Source organism: Gopherus flavomarginatus, chromosome 11 (assembly GCF_025201925.1).
Source record: "Gopherus flavomarginatus isolate rGopFla2 chromosome 11, rGopFla2.mat.asm, whole genome shotgun sequence".
Taxonomy (NCBI): domain Eukaryota; kingdom Metazoa; phylum Chordata; order Testudines; family Testudinidae; genus Gopherus; species Gopherus flavomarginatus.
Window position 1 is genome coordinate 45,961,734 of NC_066627.1, and position 20,592 is coordinate 45,982,325.

Sequence of the window (20,592 nt, forward strand, 5' to 3'; positions counted from 1 at the left end):
AATGAAAGTAGTAAATTCCAAGAAATGCAGAAATCGCAAAATGTGCACACCTGGGGCCCAAATCTGGCAATTGGATCCATGCAGGTAGCTTCTTGGCACTAAGTTTTGCATCACCCTTTATGGTGACAGGATTTTCCCCTCCACATATGAGGGCTAACTTGGCTGTCTCTGTAAATTATTATTTAAATTTAAATGTCTTTACATCATTACAGGTGATACAGGTGAAAAGGGAGACAAAGGTGGCACTGGCATAGGTATTGATGGGCCTGATGGAGATCAAGGACTTCAAGGTAAGCTGATGCAGTATTTAGTATGACAGGAAAGTACCCAAATGACAGCAATATGGACTGTACCTGTTTATTCAGGAATATACTTTTATTTTTATGATAAATCTCCTCCCAGATAAACCTTTTCATAGTATAATTAAGACGATGTATTTTACGGGGACATTTTTACTGCAGCTACAAATTCAATAGAGGGACACAAGGGGAAGATTTCCCAAATGGCAAAAGAGAGTTGCTTTTGTGCTTAACTCTTCGATTTGTGCCTTTGGGAATCAACCCACATGAATCCTTCACCTTCAACTGATACCAGGTACAAAACTAGAGGCCAAGCTGAGGATCCTCTAAGACTTTAGGCTGAGATGTACAAAGGACCTAAGGAAATTAGGTGTTCAAATCCCATTAAAATTCAATGGAGTTTGGACACCTAACTCTCTTGGATTTTCAAAAAAGTCTCAGCCTTACACATTTTTTGAACATCAGGGAGGCAACAATCACTCTAGGCTAGAATAAAGGCTGTTCAGACATAGCGCATGTGGTTTGCGCTATGTCTGAATTCCTTTCTCCCTACAGTTACCATGCTAATCTGAGTTATGTGGTAGTAGAGAGATGACTCACTCAGAAGCCAGTTTTGAAATGGTCAGCCACAGCAAAGTATGGTAGTCCCCAAAACAAGCAGACATATATGTAGGAACAACTATGAATTGGCAAACTTCTGCTGTCAGCTATACCAGTGTAAATCCAAAGTAATTCCACTAAATCCAATTCAGTTATTCCAGGGTTAAACCATTATAACAGAGCAGAATTTAGCCTGTGGCTCAAACCATTACCCTATTTACTACAGATATCCTATACTTCAGAGAGCCATAATACAGCACTAGATATAACCCTCTTACAGCTTACAGATACCTACCTAATATTTTAAATTTTACATGCAAATAAAAGCCAGGATTTCACCCCAAACCATTTTTCTTTTCTCTTCTTTAAGGTCCACCAGGTGTAACTGGAATTAGTAAAGATGGTCGAGATGGTGCTCATGGTGAACCTGGTCTGCCAGGTGATCCTGGTTTACCTGGTGCAATAGGGGCTCAGGGAACTCCAGGAATCTGTGATACGTCAGCCTGCATGGGTGCTGTTGGAGGAGGATCCAAAAAAATCTTCAGCACTAAAAGTGGAGACGTGACTGAATATTTAAGTAAACAGTGAATTGTATGAAAAGAGTCAGAATCCTCCTAGTGATAAATGGACAAATATTCCTTTTATTAAAATGAATAAATGGAGACTTTGACACAGTAATTCAGTTCCATGACACAGGAAAGCATCAGACAAAAACCTTTACTAAAAAGATGCTTAAAATTGCTTCCCCACCCTCACCCCTTATTTTCCAGAATTTTTACTGCAAATCAGTCTCACTTTCCCTTCCTCCCCAGTTTGTTGAAGAGACCTACAGGAGGAAGCGCTGCTCCTTTTACTGTCATCTCCCTAACTGTACAAAAGCTTGTGGTTATTTTGCATAAAGGCTTGAGTTTATGCTCACTGAATTCAGTAGTGATTCAGGCACTAACTGAACATCATTGAACATGTATATTTGTTGTCCACCATGAATTATTAGACTGTACCTCAAACATTTGCCATGGCTAGTAAATGTTAAAACCTTTGCACTCTTGAAATCTAACTCTGCAAAGGGTGTAATGTATATATTATAATTTACAGGGGAGAGTTTTTGTATATTTCCATGTTATAATAAAGGATATTCAATAACAGCATCTTCACACCCTCTACTTCAGCTATTTGCACAGAATTTGTGAAAAAAATCCCAAGTCAGAAAGGATGCTCTTCTCAACACCAGCCAAAATTACTGTATGAACTATTGTAAAAATAAAAGGAGATTTTTTTAACCTTTTTTTGTGATGTTGTAACTGTCATTATACACATCAAAGCTTGTTCTACTAAACCCCATCTTTCCCCCAATTGTTTTTTTTAGAATTATTTAGAAATAAATTGTTGCAAAATTGTGAATATCCGTGATTTAAAACAGTATTTATTTTGGGGTGACCTTCTTTTGTACTATAAAACCTGTCAGCATCATCTGTTTTAAGAAATTAATAAAGCCACTTTTTCAGTTAATAAAATACACTATTTCTGTCCTGAACATTGCATCTTATTAACAAGCAGAGACATTTCTACTCTTTTAATATGAAAATATTTTGTGCACTTAAATAATTCACCGTTTACAATATACCACTTTTGGACTGAAGCAACAATACAGGAAAATTGTTGGACAGTTTGTGCAAGAAATATTTAAAATACTACTGTATTTTAAAAGCAATGCCAATAGCATTGTATGATTCTTTAGTCCTATGGGGATGTACGGTTCAATATGAACTTCAAATTTGAATTCCAATGCATATAATATTGTTTGTAAGATGTGCACTTATACAAGCGCTAACCAATTCAATTTTCTCACTGTTTCAGTTGTGAAATGGGCACTATAATGGCATCTTTATTTATTTATTTTACATTTAACAGGAATGTACATTCATGACTGACTAAATACAACAGGACAGGTTGATGGTCTATAACAATTTCCAACTATATTATATCAAGTTAAAATGGATTTTGGTAGCTATTGGGGGAAAAATATTTAGTGGCTGTCATGACATTTTCTTGTTGCTTCTGGTCCCAAAGCTCTCTAAGAGGACACTGATCAATTAATATTGTTGGTAATTCATTTATCTTTCCATTTTGAGTAAAGAATGTTTTCTTTACTGTTCTATTTATGTATTTTTACAAATTATATTTTGCAAGTCACTCTTGAGGATTCTTCAATTTCAAATTAGTCACAGGAGATGAAGTCCAGTATGTGGACATAAAATAATTGCTATGGAACATCATTAGGTATCAATACTTTCCATAAAACGCTGGGTATTTAGTTCAAACTACTTGATCTCCATTGCTGTGGTATTCTGTATGTTTTCCTGCACTGGACATGTTACTAATGAGTCAGCTCTCGTTAGTTTTAGTCTCCTGCCTGTTTTACCACAGAACACAGTCTCAAATTCCTAAAACCAAAAATACAAAGTAATTATTATCATGCTTAATGCAATACATATTTAAGTAAATTATTACTAAACTACTAAGGGGTGGGCAAATCCTGCAATGGGTAAACCGTCGAGGGAATGATAGTCCAGTGGTTAGGGTGCTAGCCTGGGCCATGAGAGACCTGGTTTCAATGTCCTGCTCTGCCTCAGACTGCCTGATTGACCCTGGGCAAGTCACTTAGGCCCAGCTCCTCAAAGGTACCTAAGCAGAGATAAGTGCCTAAATATCTTTGAGGATATGGGCCTTAACCTCTCTGTGCCTCAGTTCCCCATCTGTAATATTGGGATAATAGGGTTTCACTACCTCACAGGCATGGTGGGAGGCTAAATACATTAACAATTGTGAGGTGTTTAAAAAACAATTGAATTGGGCAGAAAAAATTTGCCTGCTACTACTGACTAAATACTGTAGGAGCCCCTTCCAGCTAATGTGACCTTTTATAACCCCAGCAGTTCTGATAGTGAATGTTTGCAATTGTGCCTCCAGCGCACCTGCATCCCCCAAACCCATCTTCATAGTAGAGCATAAGGAACCCCTGCAATGTAGTATTAAATGAACATAGATCTCTCAGTTGGCTCCCAGCATAGTGCTCCCTTCTGCTGTGGAATCTTGTTGGTTTTGCTGCAATCAGAAACTGCCACAACTATTAAGGATAGAATTTGTTCCTCCATTTATGTGAACTTTTGTGTGTCAAATCAGTTAGCATTTTAGGAGAAAATTTTACTTTCAACCGGTCACATACAGCCCATTAGTCAATGGATACTGCTTATATATAGCTGAAGGCAGAACTTTTATTTTTGACTACATTTCTGCAATTTAAAGCTTAATTTTTATGACAAATTGGGCAGCTTTTTCAGTGGACAAAACTTTGTGGACACAAATGCTCCAATCCCAAAGACTTCTGCACACGAATGCTAGTCTTCACAGTGCCTGCCCTAAGGTGTCATTTTGAAAAGAGACTAGGGAATAAATCAGTTCTTGAAGTGCTGTACGCCGCCACCACCTCCTGGGAGGGACCATATACTAAAAAGGCCACTGAAGGCTACTGCTACATGGCCATTGTGCATGGGTGTCAAAATCACCTCGGCCGTCATCATTGGATAACATAATAGGCATACAGAAAGATTTTATATATATATATATATGAGGGCTGTCAAGTGATTAAAAAATTAATCATGTTTAATCTGTTAATAATAGAAGACCATTTATTTATATTTTTGGATGTTTTCTACATTTTCAAATACATTGATTTCAATTACAACACAGGATACAAAGTGTACAGTGCTCACTTTATATTTATTTTTGATTACAAGCTCTTTAGCATGAAGTTGAACTTAAAAATATAGCGTTATGTAAAAAAAAGTGCATTGAAAAATTAAACAATGTAAAATTTTAGAGCCTGCAAGTCCACTCCGTCTTGCTTCGTGTTCAGCCAATTGCTCAGACAAACCAGTTTGTTTACGTTTGCAGGAGATAATGCTGCCCGCTTCTGGTTTACAATGTTACCTGACAGTGAGAACAGATGGTCTCATGGCACCACGTCGCAGGTGTTCTCATGGCACCGTGTTATAAGCTATTTATGTGCCACATGCGCTAAAGATTGATATGTCCCTTCATGCTTCAACCACCATTCCAGGGGCCATACATCCATGTACAGAGCCGTCCCTACCCATACGCAAAGTACGCAGCTGCGTAGGGCAGCAGGAAATTTGGTGCCCCACATTTCCTGGTGCCCTATGCAGCTGCGTGCGGCTCCAGCCCCTGCTCTGTCCCCTCCCCACTCCACCCCCTTCCCCAAAGCCTCTGCCCCCCCCACCCCGCCTCTGCCCACACATGCTCCGCCTCAGCTCCACCCCACTCCACTGCTTCCACAAAGCCCCCACCCCTACTCTGTCTCTGCTCTGCCCCAGCCCCAGCCTCTACTCCTCTGAGGACTGCAGCAGGGGGCAGGCCTGCACTCACTAGCAGCAGGAAGTGCAGCGATCGAGCCCCAGCCGCGCCATTGGTGAATGCTGGGGCGGGGGTCAGGTCCTCCCTGGCCCTCCAAGGCTGGAAGCCAGGAAAGCAGAGTGGAACAGGCTGTGGCTGGGGCTGGGTCACTCCACTTCCCACTGCCTCATGAGTGCGGGGGCAGGGGGAAATGCGGACTTGACCCTGTACTCACTGGGCGACAGGAAGTGGCACAACCCGGCCCCAACCTGCTCCGCTCCGCAAGCTTGTTCTGTGGGGGTGGTTGCCTCCTACCCCTCCAAGATTGCTCCTGCCCCCTGCGGAGGACTGGGGCCAGCCCCCACCACGGAGGCCTGCTCCCCCTCCCCCACCAAGAAGGCTGTATAGAGCACCAGAATGGCTAGGGACAGCCGTCCATGCTGATGGTTTTTGCTCGCTAACAATCCAAAGCAGCACAGACCCATGTATGTTCATTTTCATTATCTGAGTCAGATGCCACCAGCAGAAGGTTGATTTTCTTTTTTGGTGGTTTGGATTCTGTAGTTTCCGCATTGGAGTGTTGCTCTTTTAAGACTTCTGAACCTATGCTGCACACCTTGTCCCTCTCAGATTCTGGCAGGCACTTCAGAGTCTTAAACCTTGGATCAAGTGCTATAGCTATCTTTAGAAATTTCACATTGGTACCTTCTTTGCATTTTGTCAAATCTGCAATGAACGTATTCTTAAAATGAACAACGTGCTGGGTCATCATCCGAGACTGCTATGACATGAAATGTATGGCAGAAAGTGGGCAAAACTCCCCCAAGGAGTTCAGTCACAAATTTAATTAACGCATTATTTTTTTATGAGCGTCATCATCATGGAAGCATGTCCTCTGGAATGGTGGCCATAGCATGAAAGGGCATACGAATGTTTAGCGTATCTGGCGTGTAAATACCTTCCAATGCTGGCTACAAAAGTGCCATGCAAATGCCTGTTCTCACTTTCAGGTGACATTGCAAACAAGAAGCAGGCAGCATTATCTCCTGTAAATGCAAAGAAACTTGTTTGTTTTAGCGATTGGCTGAACAAGAAGTAGGACTGAGTGAACTTGTAGGCTCTGAAGTTTTACATTGTTCTGTTTTTGACTGCAGTTATGTAACAAAAAAAAATCTACAGTTGTAAGTTGCACTTTCATGATAAAGATATTGTACTACAGTACTTGTATGAGATGAGCTGAAAAATACTATTTATTTAGTTTATCATGTTTACAGTGCAAATATTTGTAATAAAAAATAATATTCACTTTGATTTCAATTACAACACCAAATATAATATATATGAAAATGTAGAAAAATATCCAAAATATTTAATAAATTTCAATTGGTATTCTAGTTTAACAGTGTGATTAAAACTGCAATTAAGCGTGATTGTTTTGAGTTAATCGCGTGAGTTAACTGCGCTTCATCGACAGCCCTAATTACTGAACTCTCTAATAAAATAAAGTACAAGACAAATAAATTCACTTATAAAAACCAGAGAGATTAGGATAGGAAGCAGAAAATGGAATGGGAAAAACAGCTCAGTGTGTATGAGTGAGCAGGATAGATATGGATAAAAAGTGGAATGTTTAGAGAAGGCTTCAAACCTACAGCCTGCTCTGGTTCCCCTAATTCCCGAGTGTGGCTCTAATGGACCAAATCAAACTTTACTTAGCTTGTGAGATCTGTTGCAACACAGACTATGAGCTCAATTGAAACCATTCTAATAATACCTATTAAAAGAACATCCAGTTCATTGACTTTGTATCCTTCAGCCATGTTTTTAAGAGACAAAATAAACGTCCAACACAGGTGTTTCATGAGTCTTTCGTGATGCAATACAGATTTAGTTAAAATGTTTAACTATTTTAAGATCATTATTAGAAAAATTTAAAAAGATGGATTGTATGAGATTTATTAACCTTTTTCAGGGAATCCCCGTGCCTTTCCTGAATATATTTCAAAAATGCTGTTGTCCACTGTAATGTTGTTGCCTTATCAGTATCAGCAGTGCAGAATGGAACCAGAAGATTCAATTCATCACAACAAATCCGGATTCTGCGCCTACAGTCAACGCAAAATAATTTCCAGCAGCCAATTAACCCAGATAGCTGACATAGATGTATAGCTGTTTGATATTTGTTTTGCATTTTGAGGTGACCAACACTGGATAGGTATGAATAGGAATAAACACAAATATTTAGAAGATTCACCAAAGCTAGCCCAGGTCAATGCAAATTATATTGCTTTGTGCCAGCTAATTTGCCTACATTCCAAAGAGCTGCAGTCACCCTAAGACAATTTTGCCAGTGCAACCCTTCGTCCGAGCTTTTATTGGGGAGAGGAAGAGGATACCAGCTTTAGTTTTAAGCCAGGGCTTGATAGATGAACCCCTAGCAGCGGCTTTAAGTTCTGAGGGTTTATGCTGAATCACTGCACGATGGGGAGAATCCACTGAGGCCTAACACATGGGCGCTAAACTTTAGACACAAATTTTAATAGTTCTTAGCTGGTTGTATTTTTGCTTTTGTGGTCATTATTTAACATTTACAGTGCAATAGTGTCTAAAGATCACATCAGGTTGAGCCCTATTGTGCTTGGCACTGTACAAATATATAATAATAAATGCCAATCCCTGCCCAAAGAGCTTTCAGTTTATGGCTGCTCTACAGTATTAGCAATCACTCATTTCAATATTATTCATTTCTACTAGTGTAAGTCTTTCTTAAAACTGCCTTTAAGACACAGAACGCTTGTATCAAATTAGGATCTATACAGTTATACCCTGTGCAAATGGGAGTGAAAAGCAAATGACATTTTTCCATGGTGTTCAATTGTACCCTATTAGCATTGTGTTGGCACAGAACCCTGGGAGTGGTGGGAAGGTGACTGAAAGCCACCTCTTTGCTCGCCTGATCCTGAAGCTGGCTGAGAGCTGAAATGCCCCCCACTGTAATGTAGAGCAGCCTACAGGCTAAATTATATCAGAGTAGTTCTCAACAGACCACTCTGCTAGCTGAGGCTCACCAGAGCACATTATGTTCTGGACCTGGCACTTCATGTCCAAAGAGGTGGGAGAGTAGGTGGAGTCAAGTCAACTATGTCAGCTTTATTTAGAGTTTATTGTATTAGTCTTAGAATAATTCTAACTATATTTCAATCACAATAAGAAAACATTTTATTTTCATTTCCTCTAATCAGCTGCAAAAGAGAGAGAGATAATTGATTTACAGAAAGTGACCATTACTTTGAAATCACTGTCATATGTCTGCCATGATTACACATCTTTTGTTACCTATGTACCTGAAGTTTGCATACTTCCTGTGTTGTTATAAAATAGCCATGTTTTGAAAGAATCTGTTAAAGCGTTTTGGTGTATCTTATATTATTAGAGAGTCAATAATAATTTAAAAAAAACCCTAAACACCTAAACCAGAGTTTTATTTGCCTTCAGCAGACACCCACTCCCTTTTCTACATGAGAACCCAGGTGGATAAAAATCAATGATTTAAAAAAAAATCAGATTTTTTTGATAAAATGCTTTTTGAGGAAAAAACCTATCTAAAGATAGTTTGAATTAAGATATGTTATAGATCAAAGATATCTCATCATGGAATATGAATTATAAATTCTAATTCTATAGTATGAGACAATATATTCATGAAATCTTTAAGAAAAGTTATGTAAATGAGTTCCAATAGTTCTTGGATTAGGGACCCAATCTTATGGGGTTCCAGGGAATTCTGCATAGATTATTTAGGTTAACCTTTCTATCTACCCAATGGGACTCAGTGCCAAGTCTAGAAGATACCATTAGAGATACTTAGTTTTGCAGTTCTCAAACTGTGGATTTGTGTCTCCAAAGATAACATGCTTGTTAACAGCAAAAATGTTTTTAAATAAATAAATAAATAAAATAAATAAAGTGTAGAGGCAGATGTGAAAGTAAGCTGGTACGGCATAATGGCAAGAGCCAGTACACCGCCAACTGTACTGGCTTCCCCAGGCCAGCGATTTAAAGGGCCTGGGGCTCCCGGCAGCGGCCAGAGCCCCAAGCCCTTTAAATTGCCACCAGAGCCCCACTGCTGGAGACCCTGGGTAGCAGAGGCAGCCAGGAGCCCTGGGGCTCAGGCAGCGATTTAAAGGGCCCATGGCTCCCAGCAGTGATTTAAGGGTCTGGGGCTCCCAGGTGCTGCTATCAGGGCCAGGGGACTTAAAGGCCCTGCCCCCCTGCTCAGGACTGTGGCGTACCAGTAAGTCCTTTAAGTTACTTTCACCCCTGTATAGAGGTGAGAAATAACAGACCTCAATCCTATTGTCCCTCTGCAAATTTGCATACACAGTTAATCCCTTACCACCCTGATGAGAATGCCACATTCCCCAGCTGATGAAGTAAGCTAAACATGTCCAATAATCTATTTTAAATGATATAATTAGTATACTGTAGTTAATTTATGCTTTAAGAATTTTTTTTTGTTGGAACTCTTCACAGAGCCATGGAAATTACCTTCTGTCTCTTTCCATGCGGTTATGTCTCTCCCGGCGCTGAGAGATTCCTCCCTGAGTTCCACTCTGTGCCTGCATACTTGAATTTACCTGTGTTGACTGCCAAGTACCTTGTGCAGATGCAGTATTTTGGCTATCACATATATTTTGAATTTCACTAAGAGGTTTGCGGTCTACATTTGCATCCAACTGGCGTATTCTGCTGCGACTTCTTTTGTTTATTGCTTGTTTACATAAAGCTTCTTCTTTGCAAAACAAGGGGAAAAAGCAGTACTTTATTTTTGATTCTCCCACTCTATCATTATTTAATAAAAATTAAGCTTCACTGAAACTTTATGATTTTGTAAGTTTTCATTTTGATGGACTAATCCGCAACTAATATAAAAAAGTTAGACCTCCGTAATTGTAACTCTTCTTATTTTCAAATGAGTTCATACTGAACTCAAGTTCATCTGAAAATTAAGTGCCCAATTCTACTAAAGCACTTTGAAAATATAAAGTGCTGTAAATATGAAATTCACATTTTCAAGATAATTACTGCTGCACTACTAAATGTAAGCTAGTGTTGAGGCAATCAACTTTTTCATCCTACTATTCAAAGGAAAAAATGTCAACCAATAAATGAGCAATATCAAGTTAATAATTAAGGATCAAATGCTCCCATAAAGGGGAACTTCCTGTATATGGGTCTGTAAAAGCAGCAAAGAATCCTGTGGCACCTTATAGACTAACAGACGTTTTGGAGCATGAGCTTTCGTGGGTGAATACCCACTTCCTCAGATGCATGTAATGGAAATATCCAGGGGCAGGTATATATATGTGTGCTAGCAAGCAAGCTAGAGATAACGAGGTCAGTTCAATCAGGGAGGATGAGGCCCTGTTCTAGCAGTTGAGGTGTGAAAACCAAGAGAGGAGAAACTGGTTCTGTAATTGGCAAGCCATTCACAGTCTTTGTTCAATCCTGAGCTGATGGTGTCAAATTTGCAGATGAACTGAAGCTCAGCAGTTTCTCTTTGAAGTCTGGTCCTGAAGTTTTTTTGCTGCAGGATGGCCACCTTAAGGTCTGCTATAGTGTGGCCAGGGAGGTTGAAGTGCTCTCCTACAGGTTTTTGTATATTGCCATTCCTAATGTCTGATTTGTGTCCATTTATCCTTTTCCGTAGAGACTGTCCAGTTTGGCCGATGTACATAGCAGAGGGGCATTGCTGGCATATGATGGCGTATATTACATTGGTGGATGTGCAGGTGAATGAACCAGTGATGGTGTGGCTGATCTGGTTAGGTCCTGTGATGGCGTCGCTGGTGTAGATATGTGGGCAGAGTTGGCATCGAGGTTTGTTGCATGGATTGGTTCCTGAGCTAGAGTTATTATGGTGTGGTGTGCAGTCACTGGTGAGAATATGTTTCAGGTTGGCAGGTTGTCTGTGGGCAAGGATTGGCCTGCCACCCAAGGCCTGTGAAAGTGTGGGATCATTGTCCAGGATGGGTTGTAGATCCTTGATGATGCATTGGAGGGGTTTTAGCTGGGGGCTGTATGTGATGGCCAGTGGAGTCCTGTTGGTTTCTCTCTTGGGTTTGTCTTGCAGTAGGAGGCTTCTGGGTACACGTCTGGCTCTGTTGATCTGTTTCCTTATTTCCTCGTGCGGGTATTGTAGTTTTGAGAATGCTTGGTGGAGATTTTGTAGGTGTTGGTCTCTGTCTGAGGTATCAGAGCAGATGCGGTTGTACCTCAGTGCTTGGCTGTAGACAATGGATCGTGTGATGTGCCCGGGATGGAAGCTGGAGGCATAAAGGTAGGCATAGCGGTCGGTGGGTTTTCGATATAGGGTGGTGTTAATGTGACCATCACTTATTTGCACCGTGGTGTCAAGAAAGTGGACCTCCCGTGTAGATTGGTCCAGGCTGAGGTTGATGGTGGGGTGGAAGCTGTTGAAATCATGGTGGAATTTTTCCAGAGTCTCCTTCCCATGGGTCCAGATGATGAAGATGTCATCAATGTAGCGTAGATAGAGAAGGGGTGTGAGTGGACGAGAGCTGAGGAAGCGTTGTTCCAGGTCGGCCATGAAGATATTGGCATATTGTGGGGCCATGCGGGTGCCCATAGCAGTGCCACTGATCTGGAGATATATATTGTCATCAAATTTGAAATAGTTGTGTGTAAGTATAAAGGCACAGAGCTCAGCAGCCAGTTGTGCTGTGGCATCATCAGGGATAGTGTTCCTGACAGCTTGTATTCCATCTGTGTGTGGGATGTTTGTGTAGAGAGCCTCTACATCCATGGTGGCTAGGATGGTGTTTTCTGGGAGGTCACCAATGCATTGTAGTTTCCTCAGGAAATCAGTGGTGTCGCGGAGATAGCTGGGAGTGCAGGTGGCATAGGGTCTGAGTAGAGAGTCCATATATCCAGACAGTCCTTCAGTGAGAGTGCCAATGCCCGAGATGATGGGGCGTCCAGGATTTCCGGGTTTGTGGATCTTGGGTAGTAGATAGAATAACCCTGGTCGGGGCTCTAGGGGTATGTTGATTTCTTCTGGTGTTAGTGTAGGGAGTGTCCTGAGTAGATGCTGTAGTTTCTTAGTGTATTCCTCAGTGGGATCTGAGGGAAGTGGCCTGTAGAATTTGGTATTGGAGAGTTGTCTGGCTGCCTCCTTTTGATAGTCAGACCTGTTCATGATGACAACGGCACCTCCTTTATCAGCCTCTTTGATGATAATGTCAGGGTGGTTTCTGAGGCTGTGGATGGCATTGCGTTCTGCACGACTTAGGTTGTGAGGCAAGCGATGTTGTTGTTCCACGATTTCTGCCTGTGCACGCCGGCGGAAGCATTCAATGTAGAGGTCCAGGCTGTCATTTCGACCCTCAGGAGGAGTCCATGTGGAGTTCTTTTTCTTGTGCTGTTGGTGGGAGGGCACCCGTGTATCAGTGCACTGTTCAGTGTTGTCCTGGAAGTATTCTTTGAGTCGGAGACAGCGAAAGTAGGCTTCCAGATCGCCACAGAACTGTATCATGTTGGTGGGGGTGGCAGGGCAGAAAGAGAGTCCCCGAGATAGGACAGACTTTTCTTCTGGGCTGAGTGTGTAGTTGGATAGATTGACGATATTGCTGGGTGGGTTAGGCGTACCACGGTTGTGGCCCCATGTGGCAGGTAGGAGTTTAGACAGCTTACAGTCCTTTTTCCTTTGAAGAGAGGTGAAGTGAGTAATGTAGATCTCCTGTCTTATTCTAGTGAAGTCCATTTGTATAGAAGTTTGGTTATTAATGAGAGTCTCCAGGTTGGAGAGCTCTTTTTTGATGTTTTCTTGTTTGCTGTATATGGGTCATAGCTCAGTGAATTTCAGCTTGTGATATTTCCTCCTAATTATTCCTTGCTGCACTAGCACAACTATTGTCACTATGTGGGGCAGGAGACAGAGAGAGAGTACCATCACATGCACAGACTTTCCAGGATGCCCGCAGATCTGTCCAGCTGGAGAGGGGAGGGGCAGCCACACAGAGGCCCGTGCCTGACAAACTGCTGTATAAGACTGACAAGACTTTAAAGAGAAACTGCTGAGCTTGGGTTCATCTGCAAATTTGATACCATGAGCTCAGGATTAAACAAAGACTGTGAATGGCTAGCCAACTACAAAAGCAGTTTCTCCTCCCTTGGTGTTCACACCTCAACTGCTAGAAGAGGGCCTCATCCTCCCTGATTGAACTAACCTCGTTATCTCTAGCCTGACTCTTGCTTGCATATTTATTTATACCTGCCTCTGGAAATTTCCACTACATGGATCCAACAAAGTGGGTATTCACCCAGGAAAGCTCATGCTCCAATATGTCTGTTAGTCTATAAGGTGCCACAGGACTCTTGGCTGCTCTTACAGATCCCGACTTACAGGCTACCCCTCTGATACTTGACATTTTTATAGGAGCCCTGCTGCCATTGCTTGCCCTGTTCTCACTGCTCTGAAATCCCCTGATGCCCCTCAGGTAGAGACTTACTACAAGGGGAGAGCCTGAAGATGATAATTCAGGTTTTGAAATTCCCCTGGATGTGCTGGCGCACTGATGGTTTTGGCTCCCTCATAAAGTGGCTTGCCACACCAGCACTTGGGGCAAACACTATAGTCAGAAACTAGCAAGGATGTTGATCATTTCTGAAAGTCTGTCAAATATCTACTGATTCTGTAGATTACTTGTAGAGTTCAAATTGCATATATGGAACCAGTAAAAGCACATTCATCCTTGAAAACAAACAAGTCAGAAGAAATATAATTTGAGGTTGAGTGGCACAGAAAGCAAAGTGAGCAGAAGCTAAATCATTTACCTCCTACTTTAATCCAAACTTGTTCAGGTAAAGCTTTATTCCTAGTGCCTACTGTTTGTTTAGTGGATTCAATTTCCTGATGATAACAAAAAGAGAATGTTCTAGGTAATCCGATGTCTTGATGTTTGGCAGCTTCCAGAATAGTACATGATGTGCCAGAGTTCTGAAAAGGAAATTAGGGAGTGTTAAGTGAAAAGAGGAGGAGAATACTTTTGATATGTATTTTAATGTTAGTCCCATCCTATGAGTTGTATTGATAAATCAAATGCCAATTGTGATTTTTTTTCTGTACCACAGTAATGTGATTTTAACATCCAGACCGTTTGTGTAGTTTTATTGTACCTCTGGCAGTTTCTGTGTGCCAGTTTTGGTTATTATTCTTGGCTTGCAGTAACTGTGAGAAAATGAATTTCATGCGTTTTTGTCAAAAGAAAATGGAAAGGAGGAATCAAGAGACAACTCTACTTGCTAACCACCTACTTGCCGGTAGCTATGTCTTTGTGAAGGAAACTGATGTAGCAGTGAACTGAGTGACTTAAACAAAAGTATCTTCCTGGAAAGAAATCTAATAGACTGTTGGTCCTGACAGTTGGGTACTAATTCATGTAAGAGATATAAGGACTTAATCAAAAAACTCTATAAAATAACTTTGAATCTGATCAATTAAAATGAAATTGTATTTTACAAATTTAGACTACTGTTAAAGTTGCAAAGAAGGAGGTTACAAATAGTAATAGAAAACATAAAATCTACCTGTGTTTGTGAAGGGTTAGCACTTCCAGAAGTAGAACAGGCATTCATAGTAAATAATGGATATGTGAATTGTAAAGCAGTAGCTGCAGCAGCAGTCTTATTTTTCACTAATGTAGTACATTTATTCTGCTGCTGGTGAAGAGGCACACCCATTAGTTCTGCTGGTTGACGAACAAGTGTTACTAAACTAAAAATAAATAAATAAATAAAACAAGACCAGTTACTTGAAAATGATCTCCTCTTCTAGTGACAATAACTAAAAAAAAAAAAATTCATTTCAATTTACTTTAAATACACAATACCATTAAAGGCCAACTGTTGACCTCACTGCCTTCAGTGGCAAAAAGGATCTGTTTAATAAATTATTTTATTCTGTACAGTGAAATTACACTGTTAGACTTCATAAAAGTATTTCCTTCAGCCCTCTAAGTTTGAAACTGAAAAAGTACATATTGTGGTGTAATAAACACAGGCTCAGTAACAAAAATATTCAAATAAGTGGCAGTGTGTGCAAGTCTGAGGTTCATATCTTGCTACAAGCAGATTTGTGCAGATAAGCTTTTACATTATAACACTAACCAGAGTCCTCTGATTAGTCTGTGTGAAATCTGCATTACTTCTTGCAAAATAAGGATGCAACATAGAATCTCGGGGTTAGAAGGGACCTCAGGAGGTCATCTAGTCCAACCCCCTGCTCAAAGCAGGACCAATCCCAGACCCTTAAGTGGCCCCCTCAAAGATTGAACTCACAACCCTGGGTTTAGCAGGCAAATGCTCAAACCAAACATCTAAATAAAGCTCTGGTTTATATATTTTGCTTACATTTGATATTGATGTCAAAAATAAAGTTGAAAATTAATTAATTTACACAACTATATTGTGTATTATATTCATAACTGACCAAGTTCAGACCTAGTGTAAGTAAGCACCATTTGAAGTTAATGGGAATTAGGCCCCACTTTCTCAAGATCTTAATTTTGTGCCAAAGCACACAGCTAGTTATTTTGAGTATTAAAAACACTGCACTGTTCATATGTTTGAATCTGCCTAAATTAATACTGAACTACATGAAAATATATTATTTAACAGTAAACTTTAAACTAAAGTTAATGACAACACACTTGTTAAGAGTCACTCCAGATTCTTGTGGCTCTTGACGTCTCGGATTTTCTGTCTGGATGCTGTTGAATCTGTCTTCCAAACGAACACGAACTGCAGATTTAGACCTAGGCTCAGGAGCTGGTGCTGAATTTTCTACAAGTACAGTTTCTTTATTTATCCCACCAAAATTTTCACCATGTTTAACTCTTACTATACTGTGCCCTGTGACTTCTACAGAGCTGCTATTAGGTGTTTTATCTACTTCATTAGAAGGGAGATTAGATTCACTAAGTAGCATCATTCTGAGCTCTTGAAAGTCAATGTGCCCCAGACATTGGTTTGAACCCATTAAATTGCTGTCAGAAGATAGACCTGACTGACAGATAACTGGGTAAACTGACTGGTTCCCAGAGTATGATGAATAGCCAGCTTGATTGGTGTTCACTGAGGACTGGTGCTGAGGTTGATCTGCAGGATTACTAGCTGAGAAGAAAGCAGAATTGAGCCTAGCTTCCATTTCGCCTTCGTTTGCTTGTGCCTCCATGTGTGAATAGAGTATGTGCTGAAGCTGGGTGTACTCTATTTCAGTCATTTCCACCAGGTTGAGGTCTGTGGTGGTGAAGTTTAGGTTTTGCTCACCAAAGGAGCTGTCAGTTGGGACTTCAGGTCCAGCAGGAGCAGGATCCGGAACACCAGCAACTGTCTGTGGACTGGAGGTCTGTTTTGAACTTGATCCTGACATGGCTTCAAACTAGAAACTGAATCAATCACTAATAAATCCTTCAACAACAAAGTGTGCGCTTCCAGCAAATGCTATCATAACCACTCCCTCAAAAAAAAAAAAACACAAAACCTGCAAATGAAGTACTCCCCGGTAACAACTCCAAGAGAGCAATGAACCATCACCCTGTAAAAAAAATGAGTCATCCAACCCAAGCTGGAGAGTACAACCTCTTCCCCAGTCAATAATAGTTCTTCAAGAGGGGACATCACATCCTGCCTGGCGACCCCCCAAAAAGGAGTGTATAGCCCCACCCCCAGTATGGTCCCCTCCAAAAAGAGAGGGAATAACTCACCGGAAACACCACCTCCAAAACAGGGTGTAATCTCCCAATATCACCCCCTCCGAATGGAGGCTAGGGCCCCCAATAATGTCCCCAGAGAAGGCACTACCCACCCAATGATGCTGCCAAATAGAGCGGGGGCTCTGCCCCTGATAATAATGGCTTCCACCCACCCCCCAAAATGGAGGGGGTCAGCACCTCCCAAAAACAGTAACACCAAGCAGGGGGGAGGGGTATATTCAGCCCATCCCACTAACACCCCAGAATAGGGTGGTGGAGGGGGTCAGCTCAGCCCAGAGCAGCCTGCCCCCTCCCTAGTGTTCACTGAGGCGCAACTGTACCCCCCTCCCCCCAAAGGCCCGCCTAGAGGTGCGGCCAGGTGCGAAGTCTGCCTAGCAACAGGCAGGACGCGGTGGCGGGGACTCTGCGAAGTAGAGTTCCGCCTGGGGGGTTGGACCGCCTACCCGTGCGCGTGCGCCGCCGCTTTTTAACCGCCGCGAGCCTTCCTTCCTCCCCCGCCCCCCGCCCCCCAGTGACCGCGGGAGGCTCGTGCGCGGGCGCCACCCGCGGCGCCCTGCCTCGCGCCGTAACTGCAGACGCTGCAGGGGGAGATTCCCGCCGAAGTCGGATTAACGGTCACGTGCCCGGCCCGGCGTGGGCGCGCTAGCGCAGGAGCAAAGAAAACCGCTGCGCACGCGTCGTCGTCCTCAATCACTGGAGCGGCCGGGCGGGGCTGTGCAGCCCTGTGCTGCACCCCGAACCGCCCCTCAGGAACAGGCCGCACCCCGTTCCCCTGAACAGCCCCAGATCAGCTTCTCCCAGGCCTGTCAGCACCCGCCCCCACACACTGGGGTGATCAGCTGTCCCGATTTTATAGGGACAGTCCTGATTTTTGGGTCTTTTTCTTATATAGGTTCCTGTTACCCCCCCACCCCGTCCCGATTTTTCAGACTTGCTGTCTGGTCACCCTACCCCAGGCACAGCACCCCGAACCGCCTCCCCTCCCCTCCCCGCCCTCAGGGACCATCTCCCTACCTTACACCCCCCCCATGTGCAGCACCTTCACCCCTCCCCCCACCTACAGCTGGCCTTGGTGTTTTCCATAAAAAATGAAACTTTTAACATACTTTTAACCCTAAATACTCCTGGTTCATCTCTCTCCTCCCCCACCCCCCCAGAAATACCCCATACACACTCACCTTGAGACCATCTCCCCTCCCCCCTTTCCCCAGGAACACCCCCACTCTTCATTCTTGGCAGGAAGACAGTTACACTCAGTGCTCCCCATAAACTCCCCCCTTCCCCAACTCCTTCCACAAGCACCCCCACACCATTTCCCTCTCCCTCCTAGACATTTCCCTTCAAGGAATCCTATCCACAGAGTATCAGCTCTTCTGTGCCCAGCTCTGTCACTGTCCAGCTGTATGACCTTACGCAAGCCATTCCCATCTTCTCCCCACAGTAACAAGGGAAATAAATCCGAAGAACAGAAACAGAAGAGAGGGAAATGTAGTAAGATGGCCCTGGATGGATGGGTATGCTGCATAAACATGCTATTTCTGTCACTACTTCATGTCATCACATAAAAACATCCCAATGGTGTTTGACTAGGTTGAAATAATGGTGGGTACAGGAAAACTACCCCAGCGCAATCAGGCTACCGCAGAACTTTGGCTGGGAGGAAACGCGAAGGCCAACTTTTGCTCTGGGGTAGAATGGCCTAAATGCAAAATAACTCAGATGAAGGCAAGAGAGTTTATGCACGTTTAAACTCCTGCAACTAGGATGGAGCAAATTTTGTTCTTTAATTATGGAGGAATTGGTCCGATTAGGAAGAAGTTATATCTACACAGCACAATGTCATGACTGAGTAGGCATGATATTCAAAAGTATTAAGTGATTGAGAAGCCCAAATCGCATTGACTTTCAATAAGATTTGTGCCCCTAAAGTCACTAAAATCTTTTCAAAATCATGCCAAATACCTTTGTGTGGGATCTAAAGAGCTTTGAGGATGCTGTCCTGTCACACAACAAGTGGGCTATCTAGTACTGGTCACTCTGAGCTCAACAACCCAATTTATTTCTTATGCATAAGCAGTCTTACTCTTGATTTTGAGGTGTAATTTTTCTTCTGGGAAGGAGGGGGGTCGCTCCCTCTCTCCCACTGCCATAGCCCCCGAGCTGGAGCTGGGAAGGAGGGGGGTCTCTCCCCTGCCACACCAGCCACAGAGCTGAGGCTGGGAAGGAAGGCCATCTCTCCCTGGCAACCGCAGCCCTGGAGTTGGGGAGTCACCTTTCTCTGGCCCCCGCAGCCCTGCACATCCCAAATTCCCCCAACCCCCTTTTCTCATCTCACTGCAGCCTCCCACCTGCCCCCTATTCTCCCCAAGGCCATCACCTCGCTGTGTTTATGTCTCCTGCAGGGTCCAGACACCTAATTAGTGGAGCCACACCTGCGCAGCTCCACTAATTAGGAGGGTGGCCCTCCATTCTCTTGTGTGCAGCCACCCAGGCCCACATCTTAGAGGGAACTATCCGCGGACCTCCTGAATGGAGCTCACGGACCACTGGACCACAGTTTGAGAACCTCTGATACAGATATTTTTCTGCCTCAGTACAACAGATTGGACTAGATGACCTATTGAGGTCGCTTCCAGTCCTACACTTGTATGATAAAAACTCAGTGTTGTTTTTAGAGTTTATCTGAATCAGGCTAAAAGTTGTCATTCTTTCAAGCCCCAATTTTGAAATCTAGATAGCTTATCTTGCAGCAGAATTCAAGTCTAGCTAACCACAGAGTGAACACGGCCATGCTTATGAAATGGAACCACCACCAATTTTGTCAAGCCCCTGATGCTGTTTCCTGGCTGCTGGCTCTATGTAAGTACAGACCTACTGGGCCCTAACTTGACCAAATCCCACCATGAACATTTGCAGGAGCCTATTTGACATTGCTATGGAGACCACCATCCTAGCACACGAGAAACACAGAAGTCCCTTGTAGTCACTCCACCTGCTTCCAGATCACAGAAGGCGTTGTTCTTCATGAATGGGATGAATTTTCCCCCTTCCATCTCTGCAAAGGCCGAGAGCTGGTGAGCTGTTTATTGAAGAAATTTCTCATTAGTTCTGCAGATGTATGCACTGCAAATGACAACCTCATAACTCAAATAAAAAATCTGCACCACCCTAGAAAATGTTTTTGAATGACTAATGTAAAAAAAAAACATAAACAAGTAAAATAAAGATCTTACTTGTCTTTCAAAACCATTACAGTTAATGTCAATTGTTAAATAAATTGTTTTGTTTTGAAAGCACTATCCTTGTTCAGAATGGTAAAGAAATTGAGCAATCTGATTAGCAAAACATCCACCATTGCTCAGCAACTGTTTCACATGCCATTCTTCTTCTCTGAAGCCTCTCAAATTGTAATACTCTTTGTCTTGTTAAAAAGTAGTAATGATATAACTAATATATGTGCATGGATTTCAGAAAAAGACGACAAA

At 42.5% G+C, this 20,592-nt stretch overlaps 2 protein-coding genes across 3 annotated transcripts in view; one reads left to right on the forward strand and one right to left on the reverse strand.

The window, feature by feature from the left end:
• The window catches only part of COL9A3 (collagen type IX alpha 3 chain), a 70,773-nt gene extending 67,619 nt beyond the window's left edge, over positions 1-3,154 (forward strand). The window contains exons 31-32 of the mRNA XM_050918674.1: positions 213-290; positions 1,270-3,154. Coding sequence (XP_050774631.1) covers positions 213-290; positions 1,270-1,487 — 296 coding nt within the window. The 3' untranslated portion in view covers positions 1,488-3,154. The remainder of the gene's footprint in view (positions 1-212; positions 291-1,269) is intronic.
• Positions 3,155-3,160: 6 nt separating this feature from the next.
• On the reverse strand, positions 3,161-16,764 carry TCFL5 (transcription factor like 5). Of its 2 annotated transcripts, none has more exons than XM_050918680.1 (6): positions 16,043-16,764; positions 14,922-15,108; positions 14,169-14,331; positions 9,861-10,104; positions 7,276-7,417; positions 3,161-3,343 (listed from the first exon to the last, which is right to left on the reverse strand). In XM_050918680.1, the coding sequence occupies exons 1-6, from the start codon at positions 16,762-16,764 to the stop codon at positions 3,221-3,223; spliced, it is 1,581 nt and encodes a 526-aa protein (XP_050774637.1). In that variant the 3' UTR covers positions 3,161-3,220. The 2 variants fall into 2 exon arrangements, with proteins under 2 accessions (XP_050774637.1, XP_050774638.1); XM_050918681.1 differs by having other exon boundaries at positions 9,861-10,101; positions 16,043-16,629.
• Positions 16,765-20,592: the final 3,828 nt, after the last annotated feature.